This window comes from Chelon labrosus (assembly GCF_963514085.1).
Source record: "Chelon labrosus genome assembly, chromosome: 21".
In the NCBI taxonomy this organism is placed as follows: Eukaryota; Metazoa; Chordata; class Actinopteri; order Mugiliformes; family Mugilidae; genus Chelon; species Chelon labrosus.
Window position 1 is genome coordinate 715,563 of NC_140354.1, and position 21,343 is coordinate 736,905.

General features: G+C 40.8%; 4 protein-coding genes across 11 annotated transcripts; all 4 read right to left on the bottom strand.

The window, feature by feature from the left end:
* Positions 1-16: 16 nt before the first annotated feature.
* On the bottom strand, positions 17-9,407 carry hgs (hepatocyte growth factor-regulated tyrosine kinase substrate). Of its 7 annotated transcripts, none has more exons than XM_084571327.1 (20): positions 9,024-9,407; positions 7,291-7,375; positions 7,041-7,116; positions 6,763-6,855; positions 5,899-6,022; positions 5,644-5,696; positions 5,407-5,475; positions 5,141-5,265; positions 4,452-4,536; positions 4,145-4,243; positions 3,958-4,053; positions 3,816-3,854; positions 3,551-3,715; positions 3,222-3,435; positions 2,961-3,133; positions 2,736-2,876; positions 2,149-2,329; positions 1,883-2,016; positions 1,596-1,778; positions 17-1,402 (listed from the first exon to the last, which is right to left on the bottom strand). In XM_084571327.1, exons 1-20 carry the CDS (start codon positions 9,058-9,060, stop codon positions 1,295-1,297), a joined length of 2,280 nt encoding a protein of 759 aa, XP_084427453.1. In that variant the 5' UTR covers positions 9,061-9,407; the 3' UTR covers positions 17-1,294. The 7 variants fall into 7 exon arrangements, with proteins under 7 accessions (XP_084427453.1, XP_084427451.1, XP_084427452.1 ...); XM_084571325.1 differs by having other exon boundaries at positions 4,145-4,261; XM_084571326.1 differs by having other exon boundaries at positions 4,145-4,261; positions 5,899-6,016; positions 9,024-9,406.
* A 1,472-nt stretch (positions 9,408-10,879) lies between these two features.
* cldnk (claudin k) lies at positions 10,880-12,013 on the bottom strand (the record flags this gene model as incomplete). Its single annotated transcript, XM_084571329.1, has 1 exon — positions 10,880-12,013. One exon carries the CDS (start codon positions 12,011-12,013, stop codon positions 11,366-11,368), a length of 648 nt encoding a protein of 215 aa, XP_084427455.1. The 3' UTR covers positions 10,880-11,365.
* Positions 12,014-12,354: 341 nt separating this feature from the next.
* On the bottom strand, positions 12,355-18,927 carry btr02 (bloodthirsty-related gene family, member 2). 2 transcript variants are annotated; one of them, XM_084571404.1, is made up of 7 exons: positions 18,805-18,927; positions 17,196-17,468; positions 17,027-17,104; positions 16,693-16,947; positions 16,490-16,601; positions 16,362-16,388; positions 12,355-14,784 (listed from the first exon to the last, which is right to left on the bottom strand). In XM_084571404.1, the coding sequence occupies exons 2-7, from the start codon at positions 17,463-17,465 to the stop codon at positions 14,240-14,242; spliced, it is 1,287 nt and encodes a 428-aa protein (XP_084427530.1). In that variant the 5' UTR covers positions 17,466-17,468; positions 18,805-18,927; the 3' UTR covers positions 12,355-14,239. The 2 variants fall into 2 exon arrangements, with proteins under 2 accessions (XP_084427530.1, XP_084427529.1); XM_084571403.1 differs by having other exon boundaries at positions 16,490-16,607.
* A 648-nt stretch (positions 18,928-19,575) lies between these two features.
* Positions 19,576-21,247, bottom strand: LOC311507172 (GTPase IMAP family member 9; the record flags this gene model as incomplete). Its single annotated transcript, XM_084571429.1, has 2 exons — positions 19,576-20,600; positions 21,229-21,247. 2 exons carry the CDS (start codon positions 21,245-21,247, stop codon positions 19,576-19,578), a joined length of 1,044 nt encoding a protein of 347 aa, XP_084427555.1.
* Positions 21,248-21,343: the final 96 nt, after the last annotated feature.

A 21,343-nucleotide genomic window follows, 5' to 3' on the forward strand; every position in this document is an offset into this window, starting at 1 on the left:
ATACAAAGCGGAAGTGGACAGTAAGAACCAGATATTTATTAAATATAATTTTAAAATGACTTTAAAGTCAGACAGATCAGTATGATGGAATAAACAAGGTCACAGACGGCAACTGAAGGGTTACAGAAATCACTGATTGGGCGTGTGATGTGTACATGCAGCACATCATGTTCGCTCTGCAAGCATTCTACATCTCTGAATGGTCGAGTATACTTTGGAAAGAATGCCTACCTGTTCTTGCAGTTATATTGTACAGGTGGGCATTGTGTATGTAGCTAAATTTGTAAGCGTCAGTAAAAACCAAATGGATGAAAGTTTGAGGGTCTGGAAGCAATTTTGAGTTCATTACAGGTTAAGGTCAAATGCTTCTTTCAGTCTTATGATGGTAATTAAGGTCTAGCAAAAGGAGTCATTTACTTGCTTTTAATGTGTATATTTTATGGTAAAAATCAGTCAATTCAATTATTTGCTCCATGACGGCTTATTAGGCAGGATTAAACAACCATCTAGCTAATTTCTAACACTCTTCCCACAATGAACAATCCCTGCAATGTGTTTTCTTATCAGGAACTACATCAAGACACTCAATAGTCCAAGCAGTGCACAACAAATAAACGTCAAACCAAGATGCGCCTTTGTTTTTGGGATATGGGTGATCTGAAAACTAAAACTGGAATGTTAAGCCGTTAACCTGATGAAGATGTAAATTAGTGCCATTAATTCCAAGCCTTTGACTGTGCCGTCAGTCCGTAGGCGTTACTGTTATTCAGTACTACCTCTTAAACTGTTTCTCAATCACTGCCCAAACTGCAACAATTCAATTCCATTCCAGAAAATAACAGAAATTGTACATGCAAATTTTGTTTTAGAAAAATATGAGACAAAGGATGGTTGCTTCTTTTTTAAATCTCCTAAGTTATTATATTTACTTATTCATTTTCACTTTAATACCACTTACTATTTCTGCGCTTCAGTTATTGATTTGATAAGGAAATACTACATACATATCAGCTGGAAAAAAAGGGGGACAAGGTGGGGAAGGGTCTGGGTTTTCGTGCCCTCAATTGCAGCTTTACCCTCAATTCCCATATGTCAGTGGGAGAGAGAGCAAAGGAGAGCAACAGTTCTGCAACATCATCACAATATGTCACATTGCCACAACATCACAGCAAGGTGGAAGGTGGGAAGTTTGTGTGTGTGTTTCCAGAGGGTATCTTCAGAGTCCAGAGAAGGAGGGGAGAGACCAGTGGAGGAGAGAAGGTGTAGTGTGTCAGATCCTGCAGCATGGGAGCTCTCAGTCGAAGGAGATGAGCTGTGCCTCTGTACTGCCGGGCACACACTGAGGTGCTTGCTGCTGTTGCTGCTGTTGCTGCTGCTGTTGCGGTCCACCAGGGGGAGCCACCTAACAAGAAGGGAATGCACAAGTAAAAAGATTAGAGAAGAACCCGACTGCAATAGATGAGAGAGGTTACAATAAAAACACCCATGATCCAAGTCCACGTATCATTCTGGGATACAGCTTATCTAATTTACCACAGTATGGTGGAAGGTTTTCTGACTGCTATATACCACCTGGTATATAATACACAACTGACCTGCTGGTACATGGGCTGCTGGCCTGGCATGTAGGCCTGTTGGGGGGGCATATTGGGGTCCTGTCCTGGCAGTGCAGAAATCATATTCTGCATGTTGTATGGCTGGTAACTCATGTAAGCCATACCGTTGGTGGGAGCTGCCTGCGACATTGGGGGCATACTCTGTGCCTGGGAGACCACATTCTACACAGAACATTCAGAAAAGTTAGTGATAACGTATCTCATATATATATAAAATATTTTGGTTTATGCAGTTATCAGAGAAATTAAGAAGAAGTCATATGCACCGGATAGGCCTGTGTGGCTGTGGGCTGATAGTTGGAGTAAGGTGGACTAGTAGTTGGTGGAGCCTGGCAAGGAGGAGGCGGTTGCCCATTGGTGCCTGCAGCCTGGTACATGTATGCATTAACCATATTGGGATCTGGCAAAACAGAGTCACACATGAGAGCACGTGGGAATCAGAACTTTTAAGCATTATAAAAAATGCTTCTTTACTTAACATGAGGCAATAATCAATCATGGTACATTTTCTCATTTCTGTTGGCCTCCTCACCTGTGGCAGCACTGGGCATTGCCTGGTACTGTGGTGGGGCAGTCTGCCCAGGCTGGTTCATGTAGATGTTGTGCATTGGTGAGCCTTCCACAGAACCAGCAGGGCTGAAGGTGCCTGGATAACTGGGAGGAGCACCAGGCTGATATACCCCTCCCGCAACATTGGGGGGCATAGACTGCATCTGCACAAGAGCATATATAGACATCATTAAACACTTAAGAAGTAAAGCGGTGTCTTAATTATATTTGATTAAATTACTAAACCTGGCAGTACCTAGGTGTACTGCTGCAATATTGCAACTAACTGGCCCAAATGTCCGTAGCTTTTCATGCCAGCTACTCAATATTGAGATTTTACACACATCCTACCCCCTCAGTCACTGCTAATCCCAATTACGGTGCTGATTTGGATGAGATGAGACCTGTGTCTAGTTTTATTAGTTGAATTTTGTTTTGTTAGTACTACCTAATCCTAGATTTGTACTGCTAGGGAGATGTGACACATTTGAGTTCTGTCATGTCAAGTGAATTCACTGACAAGATCATGCCTGGGATTAGTTTATACTGAAGGAACTGAGTAGTGTATACCTGGGCATAGGGCAGAGAGAAAGCAGGCATCTGGGCTCTCATCTGGATTGTGTGCTTCTGCTGCTCTAAACGCATTTGCCTCTCTTTCTCTTGCTCCTGGAGGCGCTGAATGGCCAGTTGTCTTTGCATCTCCAGGTACTCCTGCAGTTTAAACAAACACCGGTGAGTATGTAATGAGTGTTATAACAATATATGAATTCTCACTGGAGCGAATCATTTCATTACCTGTTTCTTCTGCCTCATGATCTCCAGTTTCTGCGCCAGCTGAATCTGCCTCTGTCTCTCTGCTTCCTCTGCAGCACGCCGCAGCTTCTCTCTGTGTTCATCCCGAAGAGCATTGAGGGCGGCCCGAGCATCACGCACCTGAGCCAACTTGTCCTGCAGTCCTTCATAGTACACTGGCAAGATCGAAAACAGTTCAGATAATGAACACAAGGAAGCAGAAATGCATAGGTAGTCACACACTTGAGCATAGCCGGCACTCACATCGCTTCTCATCTAGCTGGTTGAGGATGTCCAACAGCTGTGGATGCATATTGTTTATGGACTGGAAGAGTGAGAGGACGGCACTGTCGTTGGTGATGCTGCGGCCGCGCATGTGGTTGCTCTTCATGCGGTTAAGGAAGGTGGTGACAGCATTCTGCAAAGCCTTCAGAAACTGCTCATGGTTCTCCTCTGACTCACCATTCTGATACTGTGGCTGAAAGTGGAAATGACAGGGAAGCAAAGAGAGTCATTAGTGTTTTGCCCACTCCAGTTTGGACACATAAAAATTCTATTTGTAATTATTGCCATTTGCCTGAGCTTCCACATACCTCCACTATGCTAATGGGCTGGACAGGGGCATGACTTTCTACAGGCTGACTGATTGGTGGCAACGGCTCCGCTATTGGCACAGGGGCAGGGGCTGAGGGGGTGGGACTCTTGCGAGCCTCTTCCTGTTTCTTCTCCCAATACGTTCGGTTCAGGTAACGGGCCAGCTGGAATTATGTGTAGTCATATTAGTATTAAAAGCAGAATGTACCATTTCCATTAACGTAGCATTGCAGACACTTAAGAAGAGGAATATGCTGCATTTACCTCAGGGTCTACATCTTCAGCTGATGGAGCAGAGGAGTTCTGAAATGAATATGTGTTTCAAACTGGTCATTATCAAAACAAATTCCAATAACTTGCTACATAATACATGATGTTAGTTTGATAGTTCAGAAAACTGCCTTACCACAGGGGAAGTGTAGAGGGTACTGACTGGGGGTGCTGAAGAAGTCACTGGGGTGGGATCAGCTTTGGGATACATCGTGTAAGAGTTCTTATGTCTCTGTAAGTGATCATACAGTTATATGTAATTTTATTTTCTATAAAAAAAAAGATGTAATAATATGAATTTAAATTTCCTCTGTGCAACCCACCATACGCTCCTTCTCCTCAGCCTCACTTTGGGAAAGGGCAATGGCCAGCTGCAGCTCCTCCTCTTCCTGCAGAGCTGCCTCGTCTCTCTTGGGGGGCATCTGATGAGAATGAAGATTCTCAATGGTCAGATAAAAGGAGAAAAAACAAGGGAAAAGGAAGCAAAATTTAAAGTCTTCAATAAATGGTGGAAAGGATGGGGGAAAAAATACTTCCAAACCACCCGTATTTGTTTCCTTGCAAGGGATTTCTCAACACATTATTTTGTGTCATACTGCTCTTTTCTACTGACTGTTCCTAAATAATCACCTGGGACTGTTGAGACAGTGGGCTGGTCAGGTACTCAGGTGGCAGTTCAGCAGGGCCTGCGGGAGGGGCTTTACCTTCAGCTTTCCTGAGAGGAGGAGAGAGGGAGGGGTGGCTTTTGAGGAAAAGGGATCAGGGAGAACAAACAACCTTGTAAATGAGAGGAGAGCATGCAGCTTATAACAACAAGAACTCTCCAAAAAACAGAACAGTATAAAAGAGCATTCAGGAAAATGATTACAAGTTCATTCATCTAAATCAGTGATTATTTCTGCAGAGCTTCAGGTTATTCAGAATTATGACCACTGAGTTATCAGTGTTTACATTTGTATTGTTACAGAGCAATTTACAGTCAAAAATAGAATGAAATCTTGTGGCATTACTAGTTGGTGTCATACAACTATTTTCTGTCAATAATGTATTCTATGGACCAAATATTAATACTGGATTTACATTTGGAATAGCCACATTCCTGCACTCTTATTTTAGCCAGACTTTGTTTCACTTGTCTAAGACTATTTTATAGAGTTGCAAAGAGAATTTAGCCATATTTACTTAATTCATTTAGAGATCAGCTCAGTCTTTCAAATAGATTTCTACAATGTTGAAGACACATAGTGGTAGAACTCAGAGCCACCATATTTCACATTAGTTTCATTTTCTCACTAATTCGGGCATGTCTGGGGACTCACTTGTTAAGCAGCTCAAAGCACGGCTCGCACACACGCACTTCCTTCTCAATGCCAAACTTCGGAATGGTGGAGTACTTGGACGAACACTTGCCGCAGAAAATCTGGCCACAGGCTCGACAATGGTGCTGGAAAAACGCAGGACACAAATCAAGAACAATATCCGTACATGCGCTTTAAGCATACACTCCCATATACGTAGCGCTATACCTGTAGGAAGGAAACCATAAAATCTCTTAGTGGCCTAGTTTAAAGAAAGCTCCACCTACCTTTCTTGTCATTACTCCAAACTGGACTCTGCACCGGTGGCACTCCTCAGCATCGACCCAGTCTGGGGCCTGGACAAAGCAGACATCACATATTAGCACAGATAGTGTGACACAACAAAAACAAGGCAGTAAAACTTAACCTCTATACGTACAGTGCTATGACCAGCTAATTTGATGGTGCACATTCACCATACAACAGAGATCAAAACAATAAATAAGAAAAATGAAATATCTCACTCTCTCAGCTGCAAACATTGCATCGCTCTCCTTAAACTCTGGGAACACGTGACCTGTTGAGAAAACAAAAACTGAGTTTTCAACTGCATCCATTGTCTGATTAAATCTACTTAAACACACAAATTTTGATTTGTCTGTCATGATGATGATTTTAACTGTAGCCAAGACCGTACAATATCCAACATCTGGAGATCCATAGTTTTCCTTTTAGTTGAGAGTAACATTACAAAGAAAGTACTGCTAATGTGTACATACCTTCCACTTTCATGATTTGATAAGTGTCTTGAACCACTTTGTATTTGGGTTCGTTGCGGAAGGCATGAGCCCAAGCCTGGATCAGATACAGGATCTTATTTCTGACATTTGGTTCCGTCTGTTTCTGGTGATAAAAGAAACACTCCATAAAAAAATCTGCATCTCTGTTGTTGCACAACATTCAAATGTAACGGAATCAAACAACACTGTTTTTGATGACAAGTAGTACAGTGGGAAATCCCTTGCTTTAGTCTGGGGGAAAAAAAAAAAACACCACTGTCACAAGGCTATGACATCACAAGGAAGTTGAAACCAGCAGCTGCAGAAACTGTGTCACATGATGCAACCAGGATATAAAAAATATCGCACGCTCATGCTGTATTACAGGCAGGCGGCAGTGAGAAGTTATCCAGTCAGAAAAAGTGGGACAAGTAAAAGCTCTTCCAGCCAAAACATGTACTGTCCACTCAACCTCTGTGTATAAAAGGGTGAAAACGCTCTACTCAAATTACTGCTTGTTTGCTCATTACTAAGATGGAAGATGACTTGTAATGCACAGATACACAATTTTAGGTGAATAAAGTCAAGTATTTAGTATAGCTTTTGAAGTATGAGTATAATGTGCACATTTACAGCTTTAGTGTAATGTAAAACATTATTATAAACTGGATATCTGCGGGTTTGGGACTGGTCAAACAAACATGTGATCTTAAGAATAAATATAAATGTAAAACTATCAATGTAAGTTAACTAGATTGCAGCAATGTGAGAACAAAATGGTAGCGAGGACCGCATAGTAGTGCAGTGCTGTGGAAAGCAGAGGAAGAGTGTAATGTTAAACAGTTTAATAAAAATGAATACCACCTTAAGGAGTTCCTTCAGTTCCTCCATAGTTTGCTTACTGGCCACCTCATCATGCACGGTCTGGCCGCAGTTCTTCACCACAGACTCCAAAACCTGAAGATGGAGGTCATATTGGTTTGGTTGTATAGGTTTATAGTGTATTACATATAATGTCATTTTTGCACAGATAGAAGATAGATACTTTATTTATCCTGATATATTATTATACATTTATTTTTTATATCACTGTATTGTTATTTATCTTAGACTGTGCATTTTCCATTATGTACATGTTTTACCTCTAGTGCGTACAGGGCCACATGTGGATTTTTGTCATTCAGCTTCTTCTTAATGGCCCCAATAGCATATTTAGCCCTGCGAGGACAAACACAAATATTGCTCAATGTAGAATCAAGGTGGTAAACCTAAGTTATATAATGTAAGTTATGTTAATCCAAACAAGATGAATCAATAGCAGAAAGAGCTTTGTTTTCAAACTTCATCAGTGGGTGATATGAAAGCAGAGGGAAGTACAAATATATCACTCACTGTGTGTCTCCTTGGCGAATGAGATCACAGATTTGCAGAATGGATTCCCAGTCAGTCTCCAGGAGCAGCTGACTGGTGGCTCTGTCTGCAATTAGGACAAATGATTAAAGCTCAATATGTGCCTGTACAACAGCTGCCACACAATAAGAACAACTTGGCATTATAGATGACTAAGCTCTTTCTTCCCCATTTACAGTCCTACAAATACCATGTTTTTATGGAAACAGTGTTCACAGGTGTTGAAATAAAATAGAAAATACACTTAATATGCATTCACATCTTTTTCTTAATGTGAGTGTTTGTCTTCTTGATTACTGTCTCAGTCACTCAGTCATAAAGTACACATCTTCTATGTGCATTAAGTTCTTTATGAAGAAGCCATGTTGGCCTGTGGAATCTTTTGATATAGTGGCATCAGCTACAATGATGCCATATCATCATGAGGAGTATGAAATAAAACAAAAAATAACAGCACACTGTAATTATATTCAAGTGGTGTCTCTTTAAATGAAGTCATTTGTAATTTCCATATTTTGTTACTATGCCACATCTTAAGTATGACATTCGATTTTGCCACAGCTGGAAAAACACTGCCCTAGACACCATACTTCTACCTTGAATTATCTGACTAACTTAGAATGACTGTAAAAGTTCTCCAGGTCATCCAGGTCATAGTATGACCAAAAAACAAACAAAAAAAACAAGCTTAAACTTATGAAACATATTCAGAAACCCTTCAAGTCCAGCTGCCGTACTGTTTTTTTTTTTTTTGGTTATCTGACTAACTGTATCTTTGGCAATAAGGAAACATACAGCTATGGCACGTCAGCTTACATGCTAAGGGCCTTAAGGTGGATGTGTCTTTGAGGAACTTAATTTGGCAAGCCACCTACGTAATGTTTTCACAGCAAAAACAACCAACACTGTGTAAAAGTTTAATAGGCTGCCTGCTGCAGGTTTGACCTCATGGCCCTCTAGCAAGCTAACCTGGCCATTCTAGTAATCTTAAATTCGGGTATGAAATTTCTTAATAGATAATTATCATTTACAGTACTTACAAACTAAAATTAATATTCAAAATGCATCACTTCCATGGAAAGACACTGTGTTTTTTGTTTCCAGGAAGGGTGCAATATTTAACTGGCTATAATGGAAATGTGTGTGATCCAGTGTAACGTTTATCTGTAGCTAATTGTGTCTGTTTGACAGCTAGCTAATCAGCCTGTTGTGGTTTTAACAACTTCACACAACAATTACAGTCAAACGTCTTTCACAAAGGACAATGTTGTGTTTGTCTGCCTGATTTCCTCTGAGATGTCTATAGTCAGCAAAAACGGTAAGCTTTATTACTGGAGTGTATTGCTAGCTTAAATATACTACGTGTAAGACACCGATACTGACATGAACTCATCCGAACGCAGTCAACAACCTGTTTTCGGTTATTAAAAAGCACCGTGATAAGACAAATCAGGGATGTCATAGCTCGGATCAAAAACAGTAAAAACGGGCTTACAAGACTGCATTGGCTAACAAACTTATCGGATTGCTAAATTTAATGAGCGAATCGGGGCCTTGGAACAATAGCAGGGAATTTATTAGCCGGCTAAAATGAAGCTAGCTGGCCCGAGAGCCACAGCCCCAGTGTCTCTAGTCAAAACAATACGCTGGAAAACATCGCACTTTGACTCGCAGTTAGCTTAACTGTTAACTTGACGAATATGCAGTGGACTCACCAAGAAGCCTCTCAAAGGTACCGCCACCCTTCCCCATGTTTGATTCAAAGTCTCAAAGTGACTGTCGTGGCGTCTAGTTTGATCGGCGGATCCTGGTATTTTCGTCGCTGAAATTAGCCTGGTTAGCTTGTCTGTTAGCTACAAGGAACACAGCTGTACAGCTCAGGTACCTACGGCTCTTCCTACTTCCCACTTCCGCCACACAAACAGCGGCACAAGGGGAATTTCTCCCTCTAGCGACGGATAAATGAAATGACAAGTGCATTTTAAGAAACCACAAAAGCTTGGTATCAAGTTTCATATATTCAGATTTTAGAAATCTATAAGGGCCTCTTAAATTCATAAATCATATTGATAAACAGTCAATTGAACTAAACCAGCAGTGTATAATGTAGTTTCATTAGCTGGATCTTTCCCAGCTACAATATAAAAAAATAAAAACCCTAACCCTGACCAGCAGTAGGCTACTCCCGGACATTGGGTTACAGGTGCAGTCAAATTTCTTGCAAATAGACTGCATAAACATAATCTGTAAATAAATCTCTATACATACTGTACATCCAAGTACAACAGTGAAGTGCGGTTCTGCAACATAATGAGTACTTTCTGTAGAAGTGCATTTTGCGGATAATAATTGTACTTGACACATTTGACACACATTTTATACTTCCAGAGTGTGTTTTTACATACTGATAAAACTTTATTTGTTAAATATAAGTAAAGGACAAGTAACTATGAGTTTCCTTTCAACTCCTTGGGAGTACATCTGTTTTCCACACCTGAAAGGGACCCACATTTTACCACTATGGGTGTGCATCTTGAACTACTACAGTATGTGTATATTATCCTAATGTCAAATTTTTGGAGGACTCTTGATACATGATCCAAACTCAGACATGTATAAAAAGTACATGTTTACAGTACAAACTGAAGTGAACATGTGAAAACTTACCAACATCTTGTGTATTTTTTACCTCCTTGTGAATAATATGATAAATCATTTACACATTTCCATATGGACTAATGAAACTGCATCATCATTATTACTGTGCTGGCATCATACCTTAAAGCCATTTAATATATTGCACTGATTCCCTACAATCTAAACAATGCACTTGTCTCACTCTATGTTTTCTCCATTACAAGTGCCCAGTAAACTAGCACGGGCTTACAGTATTTACAGCAGTACTCTACCAATAGGCTCACTTAGGTCATGTATGAGTCACTACCTGGCACTTGGAACACTGGTGGTCATTGTCACTGTGGTGTTGTAATGCTCTATGAAGTGGCATTGTGTTCTTCTGTCCTCCGCTGTTACAAATAAAAAGAAGAAAAACTGCTGATGTAGTCACTCTGATCACTTTTACGGTTTGGAACAAATGTCATGCACATTTACTGTGCGATTAATCCAATTTAAGTAAATAAAGAATTATTTAACAAGTTCTGAAACAAAGGCATGAACATTAACCAAATTTGAAGGAAAATGAAATCACTGACAAAGTTTTCACTCTGTGGAAGATCATTCAAGTCAAGGAGAACAGCATCTGAAGGAAATAAACAATGTCTCATGAATAAAAATGTTGTTTGTAACATCCTACATTAAACTCCATGCACACAGAGAGACACAGACCTGGTTGTTGCTTAATATCATAATTATTAGTTGGACCACTAAGGATACTTGATGGGATTGAGGATTGAAATTTTAGCCTTATCAGTAAATTCTTGTTCATTGCCATTCTAGAAGGTAGGTACTGCTTTGTGATTGAGATGAAAAAATACCAGCATTTTTGTTGTGTGAAAGAAACACAATGTATTTTTGTTTGTCTTTGGTACAGAGTAGCTGGGATGAAAGATAGGACCACACACACATGCATGCACGCACACTTCACACCAATATGGCACCAGGACAACACACATCCCATTGTTCTATTGTTTCTCTCCATTTAGCACAATTTGTAGTAGTGTTTACAGTAATGACGCATTTTCTTTTTCTTTTAAGACTACTATACTCTATATTTCGTAGCACACATACATTTGAAAAATATTTCAAATGTGCTCTAATATTTGTTAATGGAAGAATTAAAGAAATGTGAACACACACCATTTCCCAGAGGATATAACTTTTATTGTACTTTTCTGACAGACAGATAAAAGGGTTATTGAGAGGTGAATAATCAAAGGAGTTCAATTTTCCCTAAACAGCCTCCTGAAGCTTTTCATAGAAAAAAGCAAATCGGAGTAACATTAAATATAAAATAATTACAAGGAGCAAATTCAAAAGGAGAAAACACATGTTTGTCATCATTTGGAGTGGATTTGTAGAACTTGAAGGTGTTCAGGACTTAGACATAACCTTTGACTTGTGTAGTAGGTGCCCTACGAGGACTACTCTCTCCACTGCTGAAGGTAGGAGAGCCTGGGATGCCAGGTGGACTTGACCCCGCATAGAGCAGAGATCCCCCGATGAGGAGCAAGGCTGCTGCGCCCCAGCCGATGTAAAGGGCAGGGCCAAGCTCACGCTTGTGTGGTGCTGCCACATGTGGATCATAGAAATCCCTGATGATGGAATGGGCTGTCCAGCATACAGGCACAAGGTAAAGAAACCCTGCGATGGCAAAAAGGGCGCCAGAAATGCGAGCAATGCGGGCCTTGAGGCTGTTTACACCGATGCATTTAGTGCACTTGACTCCTAGGACACCCAGAGCCAGAGCTAGGCCACAGAGCAAAATAGAGAACACAGTGAGACCTCGGGCAGCCTGCATGTCACTGGGCAGAGCCAGCAAGCTATCATACACCTTACACTGAATCTGACCTGTGCTCTGCACTATGCAAGTCATCCACAGGCCTTCCCATATGATTTGAGCCGTCACTATGTTGTTACCGATGAAGGCAGTGACCCGCCACAGGGGGATGGCACAGACTACTAACCCACCCACCCAGCCCACAATCGATAGGATCAGGCCCAGCAACTGCATGCCTGTGGTTGCCATGGTGAAAGGTGTTGCTTGAATCAGATGGCTATATCTTGGTCTATCAGTTTATGCTGCACACAGCCAACTTATAGTCCCACAGAGAAATATGAAAGTTTCTGATACTAGGACTTGCGGTCCACTACTGGATCCTCGACCAGTGCTTGATGGGTTGATGAGGTCAGCTTGGGTAAGACAAGGACAGGTATCCTGAAAATAAGAAAATACAAAAAAATTATTTAAATCATATTCTTACTTCTCAAACAAACAATGAAGTGACTCTACCAGACACAAAATATCGCTCATATTCATTATAACAACATATCTTCTTATTTGCAACAATGAGTATTACATTAGTAATGAACGAAAAGACTAATGCAACATATATTTATCATAAATATTTGGAAACGGGCTAGGAGGCCCATGTTTAATGGATTCCAATGAGAACCACAGATAATAGCCTTCTTTGACACGGCTGTGGGTGTCGAGCTACGCCTTGCTGGGTGAGTGGATTATCACAGAAAAACATGAGGAGCCTGTGAACACAAACAGCTTTTCATGAAAACTTGTAGAGTGGGCCAGGAGGACCCATTTCATCTATTTGTGACAGCTCTCAGTATCTAAGTTAAACCAATAATATGAATCAAGAGGTTGCGTCATTACATTGAACATAAAAAGAATACATTTTACCGGTTAGATCCCTCTATACAGAAAAAAAGCATCGTAAGATGGTAGAAAACAACAGATCATATGAATCCTTGGGACCAGAATGATCTTGTACTGTTACAAAACATGTGTACAAAGTCATAAACAATGCCTTATTTTCCTTCTGACCGATTGGAATTTCCTGAAAGGCCCATTAAACTTGTTAGACTTCTCTTGCCAAGGAATAATTGTACAATTGCAGTGGAACAAATGCAACTGATCGTATCTCAGTCACCAGCCTTCAATGTCCTTTAGAATAGAGATCTTGTAAAACAATTAGTTTAGATTCAAAATCATCAGCATTAGCAAATCCCACACATTCACTATAAATAGCTTTTTAAATTGAGATTTCTCAGATTTCTGAAAATTCACTGGATGTTGTAAGGGATATTTACCTCAAATGAAGAGTGCTAAACTTTTACCGCTCTCCTAGGAGACAATCCACAGGTTAGTGTTTGTCCACCGGGGCTTTGCTTGTGAGTTGTTGATGCCTGGAGTCGCGAATGCCCTGAGTTCTGTTGACAGGAAGGCCAGGGAGCAGGGGAGGCTCTGTCTTAGAGGTTTGTGCTGCAGCAGAGAGGGGTGATCAGCTTCACTCAGGACTGAACTGGAGATGGAGCTGCCCTCCGAGATGCCAACGCAAATCTGTGTGGCAGTGGGCAGAAGCATGCGCTTGTGTGCACGACTGTGTCAGTGTGTGAATGTGTTTGAGTGTGTCTCCCAGTGCCTGGTGTACAGGCACAATGCTCTGCTGTTTTGCTGTGCCCTCCCTCCCCGCTCCTCATCAGCCACTATCCCAACCCTGCAGCTCAACACATCCATCCAACTCAGCAATCTCCTTCTTCTCCTCTTATTCGACTTTGTCTCATTTGTTCATTCATGAGAGCCTTCTCTTTTCTTCTACTCTGCTTTTTTCTTTTCGGGCTGTTTATGGGTTTCATTGAAGTTTTCGAGTGTTCAGATTCAGTCCTTATGCACCCTCTTGTTCACTGTTCTGACAGAGAAAATGTGATCCATTGTAGATTGGCAAAAGGATTTTTAAAGCTGCAAAAGTTTTCTATCCCCCATCTGGCAGTGAGAGTAATTACAAAAACACTGTCGCCATGTGACGTAGGCCTCATAGGTCTTCAGCCTGCAGTCCCACAGTTCCTCAGTGCCCTCTCTTCTTTCAGTGCTCTCCACTGAGGAATAACCTACGCTAACTGTGATCTGTTTTTGCTGCTCACTCTCTTTTCTCAACTGTAGAGCTTAAAAATGTTTCTAGGTTCTATTTCATTCTCCCTGACTGCTAGATATAGGGAATCCATAGAACTTTAACTGCATTCATAAATGATCTCGCTTGACCACAAGTTCTGGAGAGTTGCCTTCCACAAATTAGCTAAATTGCATTAACAAGAACATGAGTGTAACAAACACTGAACTCTCAAAAGTCCTGCAGAAATAGATTTAATTTACAAAATGATATACTTTATATACAGTATTCATCAAAAAATCAATCACATGGACAGCTGTGTTTTTATACTGGGAATGTTCACATGAAGTTCAGATATTGCAAAAACTAGAACAGATGACCAGAGGAGCTGCATTTTTGCCACCATGCAAGCGACCAGGACTGAAGAATGGATGAAGTCTATCAGTGAATTTATCTGTAAATGTGTAAATGTGGACTCCAGATTCTGCACAGTAAAAGGACACTCGGCCTTCAGCATAATCCAAAAACACACCCACCTTCCTGGGTCGGTACTCTAGAGACAACAGGGTGACAGGAGAGGTGTTGGCAGTGCACTGACCTCCAGCCTTCAGGCTTAATGTCCAGAAACCATTTGCGGGGCAGACGGTAAACTTGCCCTTCCTGTTTACAGACTGTCTAGCAACACCCAGGTTCCATTCGATCTTTTCCCCGACCTCCACTTCCCAATAGCACCTCCCGCTGCTGAAGCTTTCTTTGGCCAGCACGTTCGCCACACGGTCGAACCTTTTGGGGTGATCCGGAACCTCCTGAAGCTTGTTTGTGTGGCGCACATGTTTTCTGTCATCCGAGACCAAAAGGAAGGGGTGGGCTGTTTTAACACTTAGGTTGACATCCACTTAGAAAGAGAGGAGAAAAACAGAATGAGTCAAAGAATGAGAAAATCTTATATTTCAGTTTCAGTTCAGTAACAACAAGACTTCAGCTTACTTTAAGAACCTATTATAATTATTAGGGCCGGGACTTTAACGCGTTAATTAAGATTAATTAATTACACAAAAATAACGCGTTAATTTTTTTTAACGCATTTTAATCACACTTATTTTTGCACCGCGGAACGTTTCTCACTGGATGAGTTTCGGCGGACCGATTATACTGGAGCACCAACTAGCGTTCATTACCAGTGTCCTCAACAAGCAGCGGGTGCTGCCGTGAGCCCCTCTCCCGTCCCAAAGCACTCACAGGCGGTCAGTCTCACAGTAGCCCCGCGCAGCTGCAGTCAGAGCAGAGAGGGAGAACCACGCCACCGCGTCCAGACTGCAAACGAATGACGCATGCGCAAAGCTGCCGCTGATCGCGCCCTGGTTTACAGAGCGGGATGTAAATGTTTCTTCACTGTCACACTAAAATAAATAATAAAATAATAATCCATTTAGATTGTTAATTTTGTCAAGTAAAAACCGTTTGTACAAAAAATGTTAAAAATATTCTAGTTATGGCAAAAAATGCTCATGTTCTTTTGTGCCTGTGACTTGTAGGCTAGAAACTAAACCAAACTTAAGAAAAACTAAAAAAAAAAAAAAACAACTTAAGTTACTGTGCCAGAGTGTCTCTTTAGAGTCATTTTGCCAATACCAAGCCCTGATAAAGGAGGCGCGTTAATAATACAGCGTCCATCACAATTACATCCAAAAGGTAAATTATGCAAATTAGCCGATGACGTCATTTAGCGACTTCTAGCGACTTTTAGGACAGCCAATAGCTACTTTCCTTTCCTGAAGAGTTGGCAACACTGTTCATTACTTCAGACAACAACAAACCACAGTGAACATGAAAGAAGAAGCTGATGAGACCGCTTTGGTTGGCCCCGTGGATGGGAAATTTAGTCATTATTCAATGGTATACTAAAAATCCATATGAAAAAAATTACTTCTCACTGTTTTCAGGTCAAATATTTATATGCGATTAAAATGCGATTAATTTCGATTAATTAATTACAAAGCCTCTAATTAATTAGATTAATTTTTTTAATCGAGTCCCGGCCCTAATAATTATACAGTGAGAAAGATCAGTTGTACCCCATTCAGCTACAGCTTTTAAATATAAGTTAAATGTTAATGTATCAGAAATAATAATCTAATAGTATAACAAATCAATCAAAATAGAATACTGAGTCTATTATGGTGTGTATCACATTTATACTTTAAGTGCATTTCAAGTGTAGTTTTGAACTGCTACTTAAGTAAAAGACCTGAGTGCTTAATCTACCATCAGTTCTTTTACTATTTGTTAGAATTACAATTTGAACTTCAAGATGGTGTATATTAACCATGCAGAAATAAAGGGAAAACTAAATGGCAATTCTCTGCTTAAATAAGACTACCTTCCCCTTAGCAAAGAAAAAAAAAACTATGTTCCTTTCTTGACCTCAGACCTCTTTGTTCACAGTCCCCCCAAAATAAAAATAAACCTCACCTGAGTATTTCTCTATTCTCTTAAGTTCTACGAAAAACAGGGAAAGAAAGAAGAGTCATTGTCATTGAATCTATTGTAAATGTCTGATGAAAAAAAAAAAGAAAAAAAAAAGAAATTGCATTTCTCACCTGCTTTGGAGAGTCTGTTGACTTCTGAATTTATTTTGTCCAGTATGTCTGACAACGCTCTTCTGGTGACCCCAACACAAGGGTCAGTTTCTATGGTAACTGTGGACCAGTCCTTCATCTCAGAGGGTCACATAGGAGAAATGTTCAGCACAACAAAACAATACTGCTTTGCTATTATCGTGACGTCTGAAGAAGATGCTTACCACGGCAAACTGCTTCGTGTCATCACTTGGATGACCATTTGCGGAGATGTTGCTCTGAGGATCAGAATCACTGGTCTCCTTCCTCAGCTCCAGGATCTCCTGCTCAATCTCTCTCACCAGTGTTTCTACCCTCTTCTCCTCATTTCTCTGTTTCTCCTCAATGGCAGCAACAACCGCTTTGTGACTCTTCTCCATGGCATTTACGAGGGCAGAGAAAACTTTCTGACTCTCTCGCACCTCTCTGAGGTAGGAGCTCTGATTGGACAGAATTGTTTAATGATACAGATTTTTAATATTAAGTAAGCTTTTGTATTGTGTTGTGTTTTCAGCTCACCTTTTGAAGCCCAAGAGAATATTTTAGCCTTTCTATCTTCTGCAGCCTTTCCTGAATCATTTGCTCAGGATCTACAATCTGTACAAGTGCATCACTGACATGAGTGCACACAAATATACAATAGTTTAGATCAAATCTGATAAAATGACTGACAAAAACAATACGGTACCATTTCCTCATCAGGGGGTTTCTGAGGTCGAGTCTTCCTGTAATTGTCAGAGACATCTGCCAGAATGTGGTTGACACTGAGGTCAGGCTTGTCAATAAACACTCTCTTACAGTGGGGGCAGTATTTGGACTGGTGTCGTGTCCAGTAGCGGGAGAGACAAGACAAGCAGAAGCTGTGTCCACATGGTATCGTCACAGGGTTGGTGAAGATGTCTCTACACAGGGAGCACAAAAAGTGCTTCTCAGGGAGGAGGCTGATGGTAGAAGCCATATTCTGAAAGAGTCACCAAAAGTATGTCAAGAAAGTTTGAAACAAAGTCGTCTGTGGCAAAATATGCACTTGAGGTGTTGTGTTTGTATGGTAAATAAGATAACACAGAGAATGGATAGTTAACCAGAGAAGTGCCCGCAGAAATAATGTTCTTATGCAAGGAATGTCAAAAGTAGATTCTTCTTGATGTTACAATAAAGACATGATTTTAACATTGTAGAGCTGATACTAGTATAGTGCCCCCCCAGAGGACTGCAAGATGAGTCTGAGGCATCACAGGATGATAACAAAGGGACAAACAAGAAGAAAAGCCTAAACACTTAAATTTAATAGCTCAGAGGCTAAATGTCTTTCGAGTGGAACTTGTGATGTAACCAATTGTATCCATCATACAAATGTGGATTAAGACACAATGTATTATGGAAACAATACAGAAATAAAAGTGTACAGTTCTGATATAGATATAAATTGTCTTTGATAGACATATGGTGATACTAAATCAAATATAACCAACCACTTATGTAATGAGTATTTGAACTGTAAAAACAAATATTTTCGCCTCAGTTATTCAGCATTTCAGGGCACAGACTTCAAGTTCTTAAGCAGAACGGAATTAGTGTCACATTATAGGGGGCGGCTGTGGCTCAGTAGGTAGAGCGGGTTGTCCACGAACCAGAGGGTTAGCGGTTCGATCCCCGGAATGTGCCACATGCCGAAGTGTCCTTGAGCAAGACACTGAACCCCCAGTTGCTCCCAGTGCGTGGCACTGGTGTGTGAATGTGTGTGTGCTTGTGTGAGCGAATGGGTGGATGTGTCTATGACTGTAAAAGTGCTTTGAGTACCAATAGGTAGAAAAGCGCTATATAAAAGCAAGGCCATTTACCATTTACCATTTATAAAGTCTAATGATTCACAAAGAACTGAAAATGTTATTATACTTTATTGAGTCAACCCTGAACTCTTGAACTGTATTACTCTTTGCTACCATGTCTTGAAATTGTCCCGGTCACAGGCATTTGAGTTCTTTGTGGTCAAGGGCAGATAGACTAACAGAGAACGGAAGCAGATAAATATGTTGTCAAACAGGTAGCAACCAAATTGTACATTACATCATCAGGGACATACAACACAAGAAAAAGCAACAACTACAAAGATATCGAGATAGATTTTCAGGTAATCTGTAATTTTATTGTACACACACAGGATACAGTTGCAGGTTATGTAACAGTTTCATAAATTGTTCTGGAGGACTAACAGAAATAAGAAAGCGAATAACTTTTTACAAAGTGAAACAGAAATGTAGAAACTTACTTACTTACTAAAGAAAACAGGGTCTTACCTTTCCAAGATGTTCTATTCCAGATAATACTGGTTGATTTTAAGTAACAATATGCAGAAACTACACTGGTTTACTCTCGACAGGTGAACGAAGGTATGCGTTGTCTAGGAAAGGGGCAGTACTTTAGACAATGGAATGCTCAGCTGAGACTCCGCCTTAAATGTTATCTGAGCTATACTTTAACTAATCCGCAGGAACCAGGAAATGCTGGAGGTTAAATAAAATGTTAGGACAGCGCACACAACAACTGCAGTTACCACATGAATAAAATCACAACTGATAGATTAATGTACTGGTAAAATATACACAGATCTGGCATAACATTATGACCACCTTCCCAAGATTGTTAGGTCTCCCTTGTGCCTCCAAAACAGTTCTGACTCATCAGATTATGGACATGGGTGTGGTCCACGGGAGGATGTCCTGTAGTGTCTGGCAACAGAATGTTGTTAGTGGGAGCCTAGGGGAGGGGCTTCCGTGGATCAGGCGTTTTCCCACAGATACTTGATCAGTTTGGGATCTAGTGAATTTGGAGGCCAGGTCAACACCTTGTGCTGTTCTTTGTGGGTTTTTTTTTTTAGTTGTTCCTAAACTGTTTGTGTGTGTGTGTCTGTGTCAGTCTGCATCCTGCTGGGGATTACTGCTGCCATCAAGGAGTGTCATTGCTATGGGGTGGGGGTGCCTGGTCTGGTCTAGGTGGGTGGTACATCCACACAAATTCCAGGTCCAAATGTTTCCCAGCAGAATATAGTTTTTGGTCAAAACATACTGTCATGTACGAGGAGCTGCAAAGAAGCGATTGATGAAGATTGAGTTAAAGTTTAGTCTAGCAGGTGGGGCAACTCTGTTCTCCATATGCTTTATTGCCACCTGAGCAGTTCCCCCTGCTGATCCACCAACTGCACCACCTATGACACCATAAAGTACCATGCCTCCCGGCCCCGCAATTGACCCAACCAGCACACCCATCCCAGCCCCCACTACTAAACCTGTCCCCAGTCCTCTGGCCAAGGAAGTTCTGAGCCAGTCATTGTCCATCTCAGCTCTAGATCTGATATCTGCACCAACATTGGCAGAGTAGGTATCCTTCTTGTTGTACAGCTCTTCTGCTACATATTTCTTGTCCATGTCCGACCATGTCTTTTCTACCTCTGCTGCCCTCTGCTTCCTAAGCCTTTTTTCCTCCTTCTTCACATAGTCCTCAGCTTTCTGGAAAGTCCTACTGGAGTAGTAGCCACCTCCCAACAAGGCCACCATGTTTTCTATCTTCCGAAGAAGCTCTCTGTCTTGACTCCGGTCCTTCCAGTTCTTGCTGAAAATGTGAAATCGTCCACCGTATTTTTCAGTCAGTTCTCTCAGGTGCCAGTCAGTCTTCTGCACTCTGTGTTCCAAGGCATCTCTTTCCATATTGCCTTCATAGGCCAGGAGAACCATGCAGTGTTTCAAACACTGGCTTCCAAAGCGTTTCTTCATCAGCCTGGAGGTTCTCATGTCGTTCGGGGAGATTTTATCCATGTCAAAGGCAACGAGAAAGGCATGAGGGCCTGGTATGCATAAGCACTTGGACCTTCTCAGCTCCATCTTCCTCTTGGCTTGAAACATATCCTTGGCATAGATGTTGGGTGCATTGATCACTGCCACTTGTCTTCCAGCTAGCTCACCAGTGTTCTTTATGCTCCCAGAAGAGCTGGTGACATCATTAGAAAACTCCTCCCTCCCAAGTATGGCGTTGGTTAGCAGGAACTGAGAGGGTCCACTGCTACCAACCACCATGAGCCTCAATTCCCCAGCAGAGCCTGTGAAAGCATTCACTTTGCTTCAGTTTGAGAAAGAAACAACACTTGAATGCAAAAAAATAAAGTGCATCTGCTTACATTTCTATTATTTTCACATAAAGTTATTGTATTATCGCCCCCTTGAATATCTGTGAAATAAGGCTACAAAAGTAAACGATGAAATAAATAGGAATAACAAATTCACCACCCTTGCTAATACAAGCATACTAAAAACACTGGAAATGATCACACTTCCTTTGTAGTAGTAAGTTGTTAGTTTGTATCTTTCAATGTTGCAAATTTTTGATATTATTAATGCAAAGTACAATAGTTTTCTGCTGTAACTTTGTCAATTGAGCTGATGTGAAAACTTACGCATTACAAAAAATGTATATATACATAGAGATAATATTTATAACATATAGAGATAATATTATATACTCCTTGAATCCTTGAATATATAAGAGATAATATATAATATATAAATAAAATAGAATTGAATTGAATTGAACTGGTGTGGCAGGGAAAACTGGAAATTATCATATATTTGTAAAGTGAGTAAGGTAAAGCACAACAGAAGTAACTTCCATCTCATATTTACAAATTGCATTTGCCCCACTTAATTAATATATTAAATCCGAAAGCTTACCTTTCTTCCTCTTGTCCATTTTGAAGATTTACAACACAGAGAGACACCTTCACTGCGGCTTGTCTTAAAGTTCTGCAGCTTCCCATTGGACTCACTCAACACACTTGCTTGTACT